Genomic DNA, 16,703 nt, shown 5'->3' with positions numbered 1-16,703 from the left:
ATGTAATGGCTGCAGATGTACCACAACTTCAAAAAACAAAAGGTCATCTGACTAATTGTTACATCACTTGGGCTCAATTACCTTCCAAACCCAATCCAGCAGGTGGCGCATAAGTTTCAAAAAATGTTTGTATGTACTAATATATTTGCCACTTTAATAGCTACATACCACGTGCAAAAGATTTATCTGAAAGAGTGGATATATACTGTATCTCCATCCTCATGCAGAGAATTGAGTTCTGCAGTTGAGAGACACTCCTATGAGACGGATGCATGGTTGCTTCCAAAAATGCACAGATAGTGTGGTACGCTGACAGATTGATCCATCTGTATGTACTAGCAAATTTAGGGGTTAATTGAACATGGACTACATAGGCCATCGTATGTAGAGTTTCCCAATTTTTGGGAAACTGCACATGTGCAAAACAGGTCCTGCAGTCACATCGCAGAAATGCAATCACCTCTCCATGACCGCAAGGCAGAGGGGATCACAGGTAGAGAAGGAGAAGACAGCATGTCATCCCCATTTCCCACGCATGGCCAAAGACTGTCATGAACGCAGCATCCTTGGTCTCGCAAAGCCCCGTTTGTTTGCAAGTCTGAGTAAATTTAGATTAAAGATGTCCATACACTTGGCCAGGCATGTCCAAACTGTGGCCCTCCAGCTGTTGTGAAACTACACATCCCAGCATGCCTTGCCATAGTTTTAGCATTACCTAATAGCAACACTGTGGCAAGGCATGATGGGGCTTTTAGTTCCACAACAGCTGGAGGGCCATAGTTTGGACACGCCTGCACTAGGTGACTCATGTGCGATTTGGGCTCTTTTCATGCAATTGCAGCGATCAACCGCATGAAAAGCGTCCAAATCGCATGTGACAGCACACCGGAGCCTGCGAGTAGCACGGCTGCAGAAGCGATCTGCTGGATCACATCCGAGCCAGGCAGACCTGGCTGGGATCGCATATGATATATTGCATGCAAGCCTGTCGCCTGGGAAGATATCGGGTGGCTTGGAGAAGTCACCCTAGTGTATGGGGGCCTTTACTCAGGCTGCAGCCACAGATAAACATTGCGACCAATAGATGCGATGCTCCACTAAAACTATGATCGCATCACAGTTTTTAGTAATCTCAATGCAGACAGGAGGTGGTATGTACAGCTCACTGCATTGGCATTGCTCAGGATTGTATATACTGTGAGAGCGGCATAGCAAATACGATCCATACTGAATTGCCCCTTAGTCCATCTGTTACAGTCTGAATTGCCACCTGTAAGCTGAAATCTGTGAGAGCTGTCTGCATTTACACTTGTGTCCAAATCTATAATAAATGCATTATCTATATGTAATCAGGGGAGTACCACACCTTGCCAGGTAGATTCTGCATGAGCTAGTCAAGTCATAAGGTGTGTACACACGGCAGATGCTGCCGTTAGATGCAAGTCCCAACACAATCAGATTGCATCGGGACTCGCATCTCACGGCATATGCCAGAGAGGCACAATTTACACTATATAGTGCAGATCTATCTGGCTCCCGATATGCGCTCACACGGGAGCGCGCATCGTGCTCGGAAGCCCTAAAAAATAATGCAATTTGGCTTCCGATGTTCCCTATATCGGGAACATCGGAAGCCAAATCTAACCGTGTGTACACACTAATAGAATGCAATATATAGTAACGGGGCAAAGATGTACAACAAACATGTTTCCATTGTATAAATCACTTACAGAACACCTGGGAGGTGGTTAAATAATATGGCAAAAACAAACTGTGCTGATTTACTTTGGGGAAAGTTGCATTAGAGGTGATCTAATTATCTTTTTACTTATAGGGCACTACAATGCTTCTGTACTGCAATACATAGGTGATACCAGGCAAAAAAAAAAAAAAGGGAGAATCAATCACAAATAATTACACTGAGGATTGAGATGAGGGCATGGATTGTAACGGCTTAGTTTCTGAGGGAAAATGTTGAGGAGTTGAAAGGACAGACTAAAAGGATGACAAAAGTTTGACAGTACATAGGAAAGCATCCTAAAATGGGAAAAAGATCAGTGAGGCGGTAGGCATGGTATGGCCTTTTTTTCTACAAAACCAATTCTGCACTAAACCTAGCTTCTAAATAGCTGAAACATCAACACATTCTGCACCATACCCCCCCCCCCCTCCCCCAACTGTCCCACCAACAGTCACAACAGCTTCAGTGCAGGCAGCCCCCAAATGGATAGAAACATGGGCGTGCCAGAGGGCCATGTGTTCTTTTTGACACATGCATGGAGTCTTTATCTTTAACTCCCAAAATGTGGGGGCACATGTAACTCATGTAATTATATTGGCCCACTAGCTTTACAACCTTGCTATGGGGCATATCCATACATAAGGGTTTTACTAGTTGTCAGTGCTGACCAAGTCAATAAGCTGCCAGCTTCTAACTGGATATGCTCCTGCAATAAATACATCAGCAAGGCTATACATATCCATATTTGAGGACACAGTGGCAGATGTATGAAGCAGTGATAAGGGAGAAGTGAGCCCAAGGAGAAGTTGCCCATGGCAACCAATCAGCTGCTCTGTATAAATGTTATAGTATGCAAATTATAGGTGTTACTTCAGTGCTGAATGGTTGACAGTGGCTCACTTCTCCCTTATCACTGCTTCATACATCTACCGCACAATTCTTTATGTATAGGGTTCAACCTCATGCATATTGGTCTAGGACAGGGGTGGGGAACCTTTTTTGTGCCAAGGGCCATTTGAATGGGGAAAAAAATCCTTCGGGGGCCATATGTAATAATTTCTCTTACAAATTGTCCTGCTGTAGCCGTCCCACGCTCCAGTGGCTGCCGCTGAATAGGACTAATAGTCTCCGGCTGCTGTTGATTAAGAGGAATCTTGCGAGAACTACCGACCTCTCGTGAGAATTCCCCGGTACTTGACTCCCAGCAAAGCCGCTGGGTGAGTGGAAGGGCCACTCAGACCGACTACGGGGGCCGCATGCGGCCCCCGGGCCTGAGGTTCCCCACCCCTGGTCTAGGATGATTAAGGCCCCAATTCATCAGCAAACTAAAAACCATGTAAAAACCATCTACCTCCATACACAGGGGTGTTCCTTCCCCCCAACGCCCAGATGGAGGAGGCTGCACTCCAGCGCTGCATAGTCTAAGCACTAAAGCGCGTAGGCTACTATGCAGCCATTTTCACATCGCTGCTGCCACCGGTGCAGCTCTCCAGAGGGTAAGTATGAATCCAATAGGTGCCGCATGTGTGGCATGGGCCCGTTTATGGCCTTCCCCACACAATGGCTACATCCAGCTTCAGGAAGAGTCAGGTGTAATTTAAATTCAGTAGATACCTCCCAAATGTTCTGAGACTATCCATATTTGAGCGATCCGTCCTGCTGTCTGGAATGGGATTAAATTGTCCCAATTGGGACAACATTCCTAGTTGGGGAGTTTGGTCTTTTCACGCCTATCCTGCATGCCAGAGCAGTTAGCAGGTATCACACTGCTGCTGCCATTTGTGTGTGTATAGCATAGAAAGACAGTTAGCAGGTGGACTAGAAAGAGGAGAAGCACAGTGCTTTTCATGACCACAACCAGCTTCCATGATGTCGCCATGCCATCATTGAAGTCAACAGCAGTGTTGGGAAGTATGGACATATTAACCCTTTGAGCGCAGAACGCTGGCATTTTTAGCAGATATTGAGTATTCTCAAAGCAATTTTGGCACTTAAAGGTTAAACATTCAAAGTAATGACAAAGCAAAAACAAGCCACTGCCCACCAATACCGTAGTTTTTGGTGTAAACCTAAAGAGAAAAAGCAGACAAGAAAAAATTTGTTGACCATCAGCTTTCTTAAGCAAAACAGCAATGATTAGAATAGGACATTCATAAGAGACACACTTGAAAGCAGATAGATATATGCAGTGTGCACAGAACTATAGCCAACTACCCAAATCTACAGTTTAGTAACTGCCCAAGTTGGTAAGTAGCTTGCAAAAAACCTGCAGTGTTAATGCCAGCGAGTCATCATTTCCCTCTATTCTACTTAGAAAATAAACGTTAACATCTTTGCAAAAACATTGACCATTGAAATTCATGAACTTCACTAAGAAACTAGAACAACTTCCTGGAAAAGAAAAGGCTAAAAATCAGCAAGCAGGCAGCAAACCCTAGACTGGAAATGAATCTGCTTTGTCACTTTTAGTGCATCAATATATAAATGACTGCCCAGATGCTGCTACCAGTTGGAGACGCCCTGCTATGCTGCAGCATACTAGAATGATACCAAATTGTTCAAAAATTAAGATATTAATAAAAAGGAACTACCAAATATGTATTTGCCACTGGTGCAGCTGAAGCAAAAGCTAGATCTGTTCTAACCACAGTGAAGCCCCCAAATAATAAAAAGCTATATAATAAGTTGTACAGTGTGTAGCACAACACAGCAGCTGCCCTAGGTCTCTAAAACAAATGTATAGTTTTCCTCCCAGCAGCCAGACAGCCAGGGTGCTAGAGAATGTGGCTTCTGAATACATTGCCCCTAGCATGTGTCTAATGGCTGCAGTATTAGCTAATGATATGAATAAACAGACATGTATTTATAAGACACAGCATAATAAAAGATGCACAAAATAACATAGCATATACCCTGATCAAGAAAAACCGTCAAGGTTTGGAAAACTGCATTAACATGGGCAAATGTGGGTGATGGCAATGAGCCCCCTAAGCTATAGGATAATATGTAAGAGGGGTACATATGCAGGGCCCTGGTGCAGTGGCCCGGCTCCCCAGGGTGTAACATGCTTAGGTCACCCGGGGAGCAGCTGCTGCAGCATCCCCCATGACTGGGAGGGAGTGGGGGACCTGTAGCTGCAGCCTGGGGGACCAACACACATAATTTACTCACACATGTGCTACACACCAGCACACCATACAGTCACCAGCCTGACATGTAACACACACATGTAACATACATGTGACGCGACACCGGTACACGCTCAAACTGACAAGTTACATAGATGTGCCGAACAATAGGACACTTACAGCCGAACAACAGGACACTTACCCGGGTATCCCCGGACTCCGGGAGTGGCTGCACCTCCATCACCGAGCGCTGGTGAGAAGAGTGGTCCCCAAAGATAATATTCCCCGGAGGGCACCCACGCCCAGACAGCACCTCCCGCTCCTCTGACCAGCAGTAACTGACTGACTTCTCTGCAGGCGCGATTCCCCGATGGTAGTTACAACCGCTCAGTGATCCGTCTCCTGTTCCCTGTCCGACACTGCTGCTGCCACTCACGTCTCACGCCGCCGTCAGTACTAGTAGTGTACTACTATCCCACAGGCTGCCTCATCTCCGCTCTGGGTCTGGGACTCTCTCATTGCTATAGTGGGCGTAGCCAACCGTGGGGCGGGGAATATAGTGTGAGAGAGTACGCCTATTGGACGATAGCCACTTATTGGGGGTGTTTCCCAGCGCCTCGTGGCGGGGGCGCGGCCTCAGCAAACTGTTCCCACTCCCACTGCACTGGATCGGACGGATCGCGGGTGCCAGGGTCCGGGATAACGGATTTCTATGTTGCTGCGAGGTCTCAAGCTGCCTCCGCCAGGAGAAAATCCTAACGACTCGAGGCTGCTGCTTCCACTGTCCACTAGTGTTTTAATATTTTTATTACAATGGCATCAGCAGACAGCCCAGGGGTGGCGGCTTCAGTCCCTGCCGGAGTTCCCCTGGAGGCGCGGACCCCTTTATTGGGGGCCAGGGTCCCCACTCCCCCCAGGGACCCGGCCCGGACTGACCAGCTTAGGCATACTGTACCTCCCAACATGATCCTCTCCAGGAGGGACACAATACTCTGCTCCTGCACTTTCTTCTTAATGTAGGATTACCCTCATCTGTGTTGAACAGTTTAATTGATAAGAAAGGTGCTTCACTACAGGTGATGGCAATCATACATTAGGAGGTGAAGTGCAGGAGCAGAGCATTGTGTCCCTCCTGGAGAGGGTAATGCTGGGTGGTATGGTTTAGGGGCTATTTCACACACTCTGGCTCCTGGCGGGCTGTGGCCATCCCCTCCATTCCAAACTGCTGTGTGCTGCACGGCTTCCTGGCCCTACAGGTTTTCGCCGCCCGGCAGGAGCCGGAGTGTGTGAAATAGCCCTCTGGGATTCTCCCGGAATCGGTTGCAACCCTCCAGGGACTGGAGCGAGGGCAGGTAGCGATGGCTGTCTGGGAGTATACTGTACAGTACAAGTGCTCCCAGTATAGTTGTGTCAGGTGTGTGTAACTTTCACACAGTGTGTGTGACAGCTACACACATCTGACACAACTATACTGGGAGCCCACTTTCAGTAACTATATGCCCACTTTTAGTGTCTGTATTGCAGAGGCCACACCTACTTTATGAAGAGACCATGCCCACTTTTTCTGGGGATGCACGCGTGTTCGTGAGGAGGTTTCCAGGAATCGATTATGTGTGAGGTGGCAACCCTAGTGATCATGCTTTGTTTGGGAGACCTTATGTAAAAAGTATCCCCTGGCTGTGGCATGACACTGCTGGCTGTTTGAGCCCGTGCTGGTTTCTGACACTGCTGGCTGTTTGAGCCCGGTGCTGGTTTCTGACACTGCTGGCTGTTTAAGCCCGGTGCTGGTTTCTGAACTTTGGGGGACCCCTACTCTTTTTGTCCCCAATATTTTGGAACTGGGCCAAGAGCCTGGTGTTGATTATAGAAATACAGCTTTAGTTTCCTAGACTATGTAAAATCCGGACCATACCCCGGACCGCCGGACCAGACATCAAAATCCTCAGTCCGAAGCTTGTAGTGTCCGGTCTGGGGGTATCTTGTCCGGGGGGGGGGGAATCCCTGTGATAGCTAGCACCAGGGACATGGGGAAGGGGAGATTGCAGCCTCCCCGTGTGGTCATGACTGTCTGGACTATACAGGGAGGCTTTATTCTCCTCCTCTCCCTGGTGACATGTGTCACAGGCAGCCCCCCCCCCCCCCCCGGGTAGGACACCCCCCGGACTGGATGCTGCAAGCTCCAAGATGCAGAGTTTGATGTCCGGTCCGGGGGTCTTGTCCTGGACCAGTTTTTACCCATACCTTTGTTTCCCCTGTATTTCTGTAACCATTACTGGCTCAATGAGCCCCGGGGCTGATTATATAATTCAATAGAGACAACTGTCTCCATTAACCATGAGGAATAGACCCACAGGTCTCGAAAAATGTTGGCAAATTGTGTTGACAACCTTGAGGCACATCTACCCTATGACATACCCCATCCAACGAATACCACACAAAGTTTTTTATTTCTCGTTTTTCATGTACATGTACACTGGATTGAGAATCTGGAAGCAACAGGAATAAGAATAACGATCCTAAAAGTGAATCATTTTTCTATTTGTTGCATGTTTATAAAATGTTTATAAAATTTGGCACAGGTCCAAGTGTAGCGCCACAGGAAGAGCACCACACTCCTTGTTTGTTAATACATATTAAGGCCTTTTGTACAAGATCCAGTTGGCAGCACCTCCATCCATCAGTGATCCCCACTCTGCAATACGGCCATAGAAACCTATGGGGTATGCGGCTATGGATGGGTCAGGAGGAATTGCAGCAAGTAGCGGAGATTCCTGCTGTGGTCTCTCCATCTTACATACCAGAGGTACTTCATATTTGTGGATAACCCCCAAAAACGTGTGTTTTGGGGGAACTAGATGCAAATATTACATTTTAAATGGGCCCTATAGTCTTTCAATTCTGCCTAATGTAAGTTGCTAATATTTAAATGTTCATGTTACAAGACAGATTCAGCAGACATTTTCATATAGGGCCTGATTCTGATAGGACATAGATCAGTCACATATATAAGGGCAGTTGCACACAAGAGAACCATATAGTGGGACTGTAGATAAAGCTCTGTGCTATTCTATTTCTGAGGAATTTCTAATAACCAATATGGGACAGGTGCAAGTAATGTGCAGAAACTCACATAGCATAGGATAATAAATCTCCATTATTTGTAAATTTTCCTCCTATTAGTAAAGCCTCTTACACAATATGCCACACACCATAATGCCCCTTACACACTATAACACACCACGTAATGCCATTTACACGTTATGCTACACTAGGGATGGCCATCATTCCCTTTGCCATTGATGGCAATAGTGCAACTGGACATCAATAGTGTCATACTATGCAATGGATGACCTCCAATGTTTTTACCTATTGATGGTCATCCATTTTCTTTGACTGATTGGCCTATGGGCCAATCAAACCATATGGGTGGGGCTTCACGAGTGTTAGGGTGGAGCTATGCTCCTTGCCATGGCCCCTTTGGGATGAAAGAAAAACAAAAGTATTCGCTTAAGCTTGATATCGATGGTGGGAAAGCATCTGGTACGCCCCAATCAATGGCAAAACTATTCTACATCGGCCATAAACCATCAATGATTTCAAATGACACTGTAATTCCCTTACACATTATGACATAGAATGTAATGCTCCTTAAACATTATGGCACACACCATAATTCCCCATAAAACATGAAGTGCCCCTTACACCTTATTATACCCCACACAATAGTGGCCCACTACCATATTATACCACACACTAATGCCCCTTACACACTGAAGTATAAATACTGTTAATTTACCAGATTAATAATGGCAACAAACTGTAGACAATACACTATAGTTGGTGCTGTATAAGGTTAGATATGCAAAATATATAGTTCAAGTACACAGTCTGGCACCTTATCCTTACTAAGGGGGGGGGGGGGGGCAATGGTCCCTTTGTGGGTTTGGCCACATGTTGCTGAAGTAATGCATAGTCTAGGGTCTGTACAAAAGGACCCCTGGGATACCATGCCATACTTGCCTACTCAATCGGAAATGCTAAGAGGCTCCCGAAAATCTTATTTTCCTCCTGCTCCCTGGGAATGTAGGCAAGTCTCCTCATCCCCCAAGTAGGTAGACCCTCCACTGTTACACTGTTATACTTCTCGGCACAGTATAGCAGGGGCGGAGCTGTCATGACACAATTGTGTTCCTGACTAGCCCACCACCTTCTTGCCAGCAGGGACATGCGGTGAGGTAAATGGCTCAAGAGTCCCTGGAAAGTAGAACCAGATTTGCACACAATATATGAGCCATGGGGTGCATGCCAGCATTATACACGTGCAGCAGTGTACGCTGCTGGAGATTCACTGAGTTTTGATAAGAGATGTGCAGAAAAGGTAACCAGGTGAGGCACTGCCTCACCTGCCATAGACTTTTTACTCCAGAGTTTTGACTATAAAAATTATTAGAATAATAAAAATAAGATTTTTTAAATATATTCTTTGTATTTTTTACATACTTTATCAATTCAAAACGCCGGCAAATACGCTAGTATGAGAGGAAAGGCTTTGCCTCACCCCACCGCACACCACTGCTTGCCAGCCACACTCCCTATACACAACCTAATCTGAAGAAAAGTCGGTAAGTATAGCCAAGGCTTTGCCATCTCATTGTAAAACATTGGAATTGCTGACGAGTATGAGTAGCTGATACCGCTTGTTGTCAAATGGATGAATGATATGCTTGTGCTGTCAAATCAATATGTCATAGTTCTCTGAAAGCTATGTGGAAAATTCTCCATTCATATGGCTGCACTGGACGGGTTGTGAAAATCCAAAATGTTATAAATTCTCAATTCACAAATTCTAACCCAAAGATTATCGAGATTGGGGAGTCAGGGATTATTAACATGCAGAATTTTGCTGATTAACCAATGGAACAATATATTTATGGGCCCCGTTACTATTCACATTAGGGAGCATATTCAATTATGCACAGAGAAAATTTCTGGCTTTCATGGCCAGTGCTATTCAATTAAGTACTGGTAATTTTCCTCACACGGTAAAATCTAGGATACCACATGGTTATCCATAATTCCACATAAAATGCAGGAACATAAAGGTTTCCCTGCAAGATAAATCCCCAGGTTGCATTTTATGTAGACATTTCCTCTAAACGGGATGCAGTTAAGATCCCGGCGGTCGGGATCCCGGCGTTCAGAATCCCGACGCCGGAATCCCGACCGCCGAAATGCAGACACTTTCTCCCTCCTGGGGTGTCCACGACACCCCTGGAGGGAGAATAAAATAGCGTGCCGAGCGTAGCGAGGCACCGGGCCCGCTGCGTGGCGAGCGCAGCGAGCCCGCAAGGGGGGGCGATCCACGTCCCCCCCTTGTCGGCATTTCGGCTGTCGGGATTCCGGCGTCGGGATTCTGAATGCCGGGATCCCGACCGCCGGGATTCAATACTGAATCCCTCTAAACTCCTAAGTGCACCCTTGGGTCTTAAAGGATCTAATTGAATAGACAGATTTAGCTGTGGGCTAATTGAATATACTCCTAGTTAAGGAGAGAAAATTGTAATTTTTATTATAGAAATAAAATAGTGCTTACTAGTCCATGTGACGCACATAAAGGTTGTTACTGAGAGATACTATAGAATGTAATTACATACTCTTGTATGTTTCTGGAAACACAATACTGTACCAGCACTAACTTTGTGAGCCGCCTTACTGTAAGCCAGACATCTCTGGTTTCATTGCACAAGGTACAAACCACCAACAATAACAGCCAGAAGAACTGTACATATTGTAGTGGTAAAGAATCCTGATTGCCACTGACCTCTGCATATTCATGTTGCAGCAGAAGCGGTCACTGTTATTGTATTCTGCATTGCACTCAACCTTTGGTTAACATGTTGAAAAAATTGATTTTTTTTTAGGAGATTCACACTATACAGTAAATCAATGCATAAGATATTACACTGCAGACAAACATTTCTGGGATGCAGAAGTATCTAGAGAGATAGAAGACTAATGGTAATTCCGCTGGATATGAGCAAAATGTTTCCATTAGTGGTTGATTTCTGACTCAGCATATAAAAAAAAAAACAACAATGGCATTTAATATAATTAGTAATCCGGATTACCAGGAAGGCTGTACTCAGAGTATGCGGCAGTAGAGAAAGCCCAAGCATTGCTGTACAATGCAGATGAAAGTGCATTTTTCTTATAATACACTACATTGTTACCATTTTACAATGTATTATTTTGCAGTATACACAGTACTGGCCACACACTCCAACTTCATTGATCACTGAATGAGCAATACAAATTTAGTCAGATATAAATAACACAAGACGGGAAAGTGAGAAGGATCAGCCCTTTAAATTGGGACACTCATGAATTACACTTTTTTATTTTAAGGGGTCGTATTCAATCCGCCGGGCGAAAATAGCTGTCGTCAGTATTGAATCCCTCCTGATACTCACCTGCTACCGATTTGCCTCCTTGTCGAGATGAATCTGTATTGTCAGAAACGACCACTGGATTGTCAAATCCGCAGCCCTCCTGTTTTCGCCAATGCAGGGACTTTCCGACTGTCGGAATATATTCCACCAGTTGCAGGAAATGACTTGACATTGAATAGGTCATTTGATGTCAGAAATTGGCGCTAGCATGAATTTCAACTAGTTTGAGTCAGCCCCAGAACCTGTGTAATTCATCTGTGTCACAGGTTAAAGGGCCAACACATGTGCCTGGGGTGCAAACCCTGTGTTGTCACCAGGGGCAAACACAATTATATCCTCAATGCAGAAACCTGTCAATACAATTGTACTGTGGTGAGAAAATGCAAAAACTTACAAAAAGACATGGGCAGCATACAAGCATTTGGTAAAAATAGTCCCAGTGTCTATTCCCCAATACTCTTCTCTTTCTGTGCGGCATGAGATCATGACCTTATCCATAGGGGGATACAAATTGACTGGCAGAAACATTGTGCAATGATATTGCAATGTTCTACCAGCTTAGACATCAGTGAAACTCAATATAAACTATTCAAAAGGTGGTATAGATGCCCCACTTTGCTCCATAAATGCTACCCATCCGTATCACCTTTGTTTTAGAGATGTGGTGGGGAAAGAGGCACCTTAATACACATCTGGTGAGACTGTCCCCTCATAACTTCATTTTGGCACAAAATTATAAAACTAACATCCAAAATAGTGGGGTACATCATGTACCAAGTGGACCTGATTTCTGGCTCCTTTCACACTCTAAATCCCCCAGCGACTAGATACAAGAACTCACTACTTGTTATGGTTTTGGGTGTGAACCCACAGCTATGACTGCTGTTTAGGATGGCCACAGCAAACCCTACACTACCTCTGTTGACCTCCTCTGAAAGATGGCGAATACCTGCAAGAGCTAGGACTTCATCTATAATCGCCATGTTTGGATGTAAAAACTGAATTTTGTTGTCCTAATAGGGGCAATAACAATAAATGAATCTAATCTAATCTAAATGTTTGACGGCGCGAATTAGGTCCGCCCTAACTCTGGTGCAACCAGGTCTTATGTGGAGACAAGGTACTAGCGATATTCAGAGGTGAAAGGTCAAAAGCACAGGAGCTGGCTGGAGGGCAAGTGATGTCCACAAACATGGCAGTATCACTGGCAGGGCTGGGCTGGGCTGAATCCCTTAAAAGGGATAAGATGGCCAATAACCTGCCAATACACCCAGCAGTCTCCCCGGCTCTGATTGCCACAGGTGGTGAAGGGCATGCTATCCGACATCATTTGCAGTGGCGGCCCGTACCTTTTCTAGGGAGGGGGGCTGCTTCGGCAACAGCCCATAGAAGGAATCATGGTCCTGCCACTGGTCCCTTGTCTTACCTAACTGTACTTGATGTAAGCTCTCCTGAGAATTACACAAATTTGGACACTTGTTTGAACATAAATTGAATCCGACTGAACTCTGGAGAGATCTAGAAATGGCTGTGCACCGACGCTTCCCATCCAGCCTGATGGAGCTGAAGAGGTGCTGAAAAGAGGAATGGGCATAACTGCCCAAAGGTAGGTGTGCTAAGCTTGTGGCTTCATATTCAAATGACTTGAGGCTGTAATTGCTGCCAAAGGTGCATCAACAAAGTATTGAGCAAAGGCTGTGAATAATTATGTACATTTGTGTCACACGCCGTCACGGCGGGTACTGTACTCACCCATCCGTGCCCACCGCCGACTGGCGTGTGTCGGCCTCCATGTCAGGTAAGGCGGCAGGCAGAGGTGCGGCAGTGTGGAGGTCAGCATGGGAGTCTACAGCGTGGTCCCGCTCTAGGCTATAGATGCCGGGAGACCAGCGCCGCCATCTTGCTTTATGCATATAGGGGATCTGCCTAGGTAGCTTAGTGTCAGTGCAAAAAGTCTTCTGTGCCGTGCACTTCCTGGAAGGCTCCTGACTCATTGTGCCCTTGCTATTTCCCACTGTGTCCGTCAGCTTGCTATTGGCCATAGACCCCATCGCTTCCTTCCAGGCACACTGGTCGCCAGCTTCTCTCTGGTACTCTTGGGTGCTACCTCCTGGATTCCTAAACTCCGGTCCCGCTCCTGGATCTTCCAAAAATCCGTCTCCAGCGTCCTCAGGTCTCAGCCATTCCTCATAATTCTTTCAGTCTCCGGATCCATTGTTGTTGCCATCTTTCCACTTCTTTATCTGGACATTCCTCATCATTGTAATCTGGATATTCATCATCATTGTAATCTGAATATTCCTCATCATTGTTATCTGGACATTCTTTATCATTGCTATTTATTATTTTTTTGCCTGCCTATTTCTCAAAGAAGTATTTGAGTCCCTGTATGACATCATTTATTAAACCCGCTCGTTTTAACCCTGCTGCTGCTTCGTCTCCAGTCCCTGAGCATCACATGGCCCCATCTGAATCTTCAACCGTGACACATTTGATTTCTTAGTTTTTTTTATTTTGATAAATTAACAAGAATCTCCCAAAAACTTTTTTCATATTTTCATTATTGGGTATTGTGTGTAGAAATTTGAGGGGGAAAAAAAATGAATTTATTCCATTTTGGAATAAGGATGTAACATAACAAAGTGTGGAAAAAGTGAAGTGTTGTAAATACCTTCAAGATGCACTGTATGTATACAGTATATGCGTCTAGGGATCACCCCGTCCACTATATAGACGGCGCTGCAGCTGCCGCTGGTCCATTGTATGTAATATTTTAAAGATATACAGGACCGGCCATCACAGTAATAGCCCCCATCCATCACTGCGACTTCTCTGAGGGAAGGTCCCGTGTGGCAGGATCGGATGCAAAATATTGCATGGAATCCTTTAACATGCAATCATATTCCCCGCTGCCAGGAGGCTGCCCCGTGCCCCCTCCCCCCATTGCTGCATGCTTACCTGTCCGCGCGTCCCGGTTCCCCTCATGGCTTCAATCAATTCTATGCAGATGGCCATGATAAAATGGCCGCCCCATACTGCAGACAGTTTCAGAGAACAGTCTGCTTTATGGGGCGGCCATTTTATCGTGGTCCGTCTCCATAGCATTGATTGAAGCCAGGAGGGGAGCCGGGACGCGCGGACAGGTAAGCATGCGGGGGATGGGGGGCGGGGGGATTACTATAGCACCGCAGCCCCCCCGGTGCCCCCATATGCACAGCGCCCCCCGCGACCGCATGGGGATTGGGTTCTATAGTTACGCCACTGGATCGGACCTGCAAGCAGATACACTCTCCAATCCAATGTGCATGGGACCGTGCAATGGATCAGATGTCAAACAGATCCGGTTTGGCCACTTTTCACCTGAATTATTGGACCATGTCGGAAACGGGTGGAAAGTGGCCAAATCAGCCTGGTGGATGGGGGCCTTAAGCCATTGATGCAGCAGTGGGACCAATACACCAAAACTGAATGCTTTTGCTATTTTATTTGTGGATGTGAGAACCATTCCTCAATACAAGTTCCTTGCTCTGTGAATCATTTGAGCAAATGCAGTAGTCTGTGGAAGTTATTATCCCAAACGGGTGTAACTCTCAGAGGCAATGGAGTCACCTGCCTCCGGGCTCCTAGCCCTAAAGGAGCATCTACATATACAGCAGCACCTGTGTTGTTCACAGCGGGATGCAAGGGTGACCACTGCTCTTCCATTGGAGATCTGTGGCACTCCTGCTGCAGAGTTAATCATCTTTGTCCCACAAACCCTGGTAACACCTGCAATAAGTGACAAGACTACTCCTTCCTAATACTGCTCAGCCTGCGCTGAAAGAAATGGTGTGCCCAAACACATCCGATTGGAATACTGATTCTGCAGACAGATGAATGCGCTAATAGGGGGGGGGCACCAAACTTGCCTCCAGGCGACTAGGATGAACACGCCCCTAATCCATACCTTCCACCATTTGCGTCTCGCTAATCGGGACACTTGCACAGCAGAGGGGGCGATGGCCTCGTGGGATGTTGTTAAAATGACAAATGTTTAGTCTCAAATTATTATTTTTATTTTAAACATAATATTCTTCCCATTTGCCTAATGGCTAATGCTATACAAAGAAAACCAATTTGACGTTGCACATCAGTCTTGCTATCTATCTCTGGCAGATAAAGAGTTACAGGGTGAAAGCACTGCTATACAAATGTCTTTATCTATGAAAAGATCTACAATTCCAGGTGACCTGTAAAGAAGAACCAGTGCAATAGTAGACACGTGTCATAATAGCACATAATCTGGGATCATTTCCAAAGCCATCTATGCTTGTCCTCTGCTGAATGCTATTATACCGGTGCACTACTGTCTGATAATTGTCTTCATGGGTCAGTGCAGTTCAGGACATACTGTAGCAAATAACTTTGTAAAGGAACTTATTTCACAAAGACTCAGGGGTGGAATATTACCTTCCAGGATTGCATTATAAAATGCGATCCTATCACCTGTATGCACGCAAGGACAGGGCTCGGAAAGGAGCCCATCCCTGCGATGTGCTGAGCGGGTGCCGGCTGGGGGCGGTCGGCACATGTGCGGTTAGCCTCCGACCCCTGGAGGCAGTGCGATTCATAGCCCATAGGCTACAATGTTCTACCGCCACCTCAGAATGGAGCAGAGGCACAGAAAGCAGTTCATCTGTTTTGTTTACAGTTTTTCTACGTTTCTACAAGCAGCATGTAAGTACCTGAAAGGCTGCTGGCCCCCAATGTATTTATAAACCATGCAGCAATGTATTTTTCACTGTCCACCAATGTGTCCCATACCCATTCCTCCCAACCTCTGCCTGCTGGAATGCGGGACTCTTTTGCACGGTGAAGCCGCGCCCATCTGAAAAAAGTGCGTGGTCTAAGGAAAAGGGGGCGTGGCTTTGCGAGTATAGGACCTGCAGCTACTGACAGGAGCCTCGCTAAAGATCGATCGTTCATGTGTAATTGTTTGTACTATCGTTCACTATTTGACACCAAATCGTTTGTCCAGGACCTCTGAGGAAATCGTTAATGATATTGACTCGTTTTCCAAATCTATCCATGTGTATGCACCTTTACTTACACTTTGCAAAATAAAAAAATGATGGAAGGGGCATACAAGTATGGGAAAAGTACAGGAAGAGCGTGTACACACAAAGACTACCATGCTGACCACAACAAAGTTACATAGGGAAGAATTAGTAGGGAAAATGTGGTAAAAAATAAATTTTTGGTCTTTTATCGCGTTTCTATATGGGCCCAAATTAGACCTAACCACACTGTGGCGAATGTGCAGCGGCCAGCCATCAGTTAAGGTGCCGCCCGCTAAAGTGTAGTCTCTCTTTTCTAATTATTTGTGGCCACTGTGTGAATTGATGA

General features: G+C 45.9%; 1 protein-coding gene across 1 annotated transcript in view; it reads right to left on the bottom strand.

The window, feature by feature from the left end:
* TRIM36 (tripartite motif containing 36) overlaps positions 1-5,539 on the bottom strand; it is a 49,591-nt gene extending 44,052 nt beyond the window's left edge. Inside the window, exon 1 of the mRNA XM_083151640.1 lies at positions 5,072-5,539. Coding sequence (XP_083007766.1) covers positions 5,072-5,110 — 39 coding nt within the window. The 5' untranslated portion in view covers positions 5,111-5,539. The remainder of the gene's footprint in view (positions 1-5,071) is intronic.
* Between the last annotated feature and the right edge of the window lie 11,164 nt (positions 5,540-16,703).

The sequence above is a fragment of the Crinia signifera genome, chromosome 1, assembly GCF_055691185.1.
Source record: "Crinia signifera chromosome 1, ASM5569118v1, whole genome shotgun sequence".
NCBI classification, from domain to species: Eukaryota; Metazoa; Chordata; class Amphibia; order Anura; family Myobatrachidae; genus Crinia; species Crinia signifera.
This window is presented reverse-complemented; position numbering and strand designations above follow the sequence as displayed.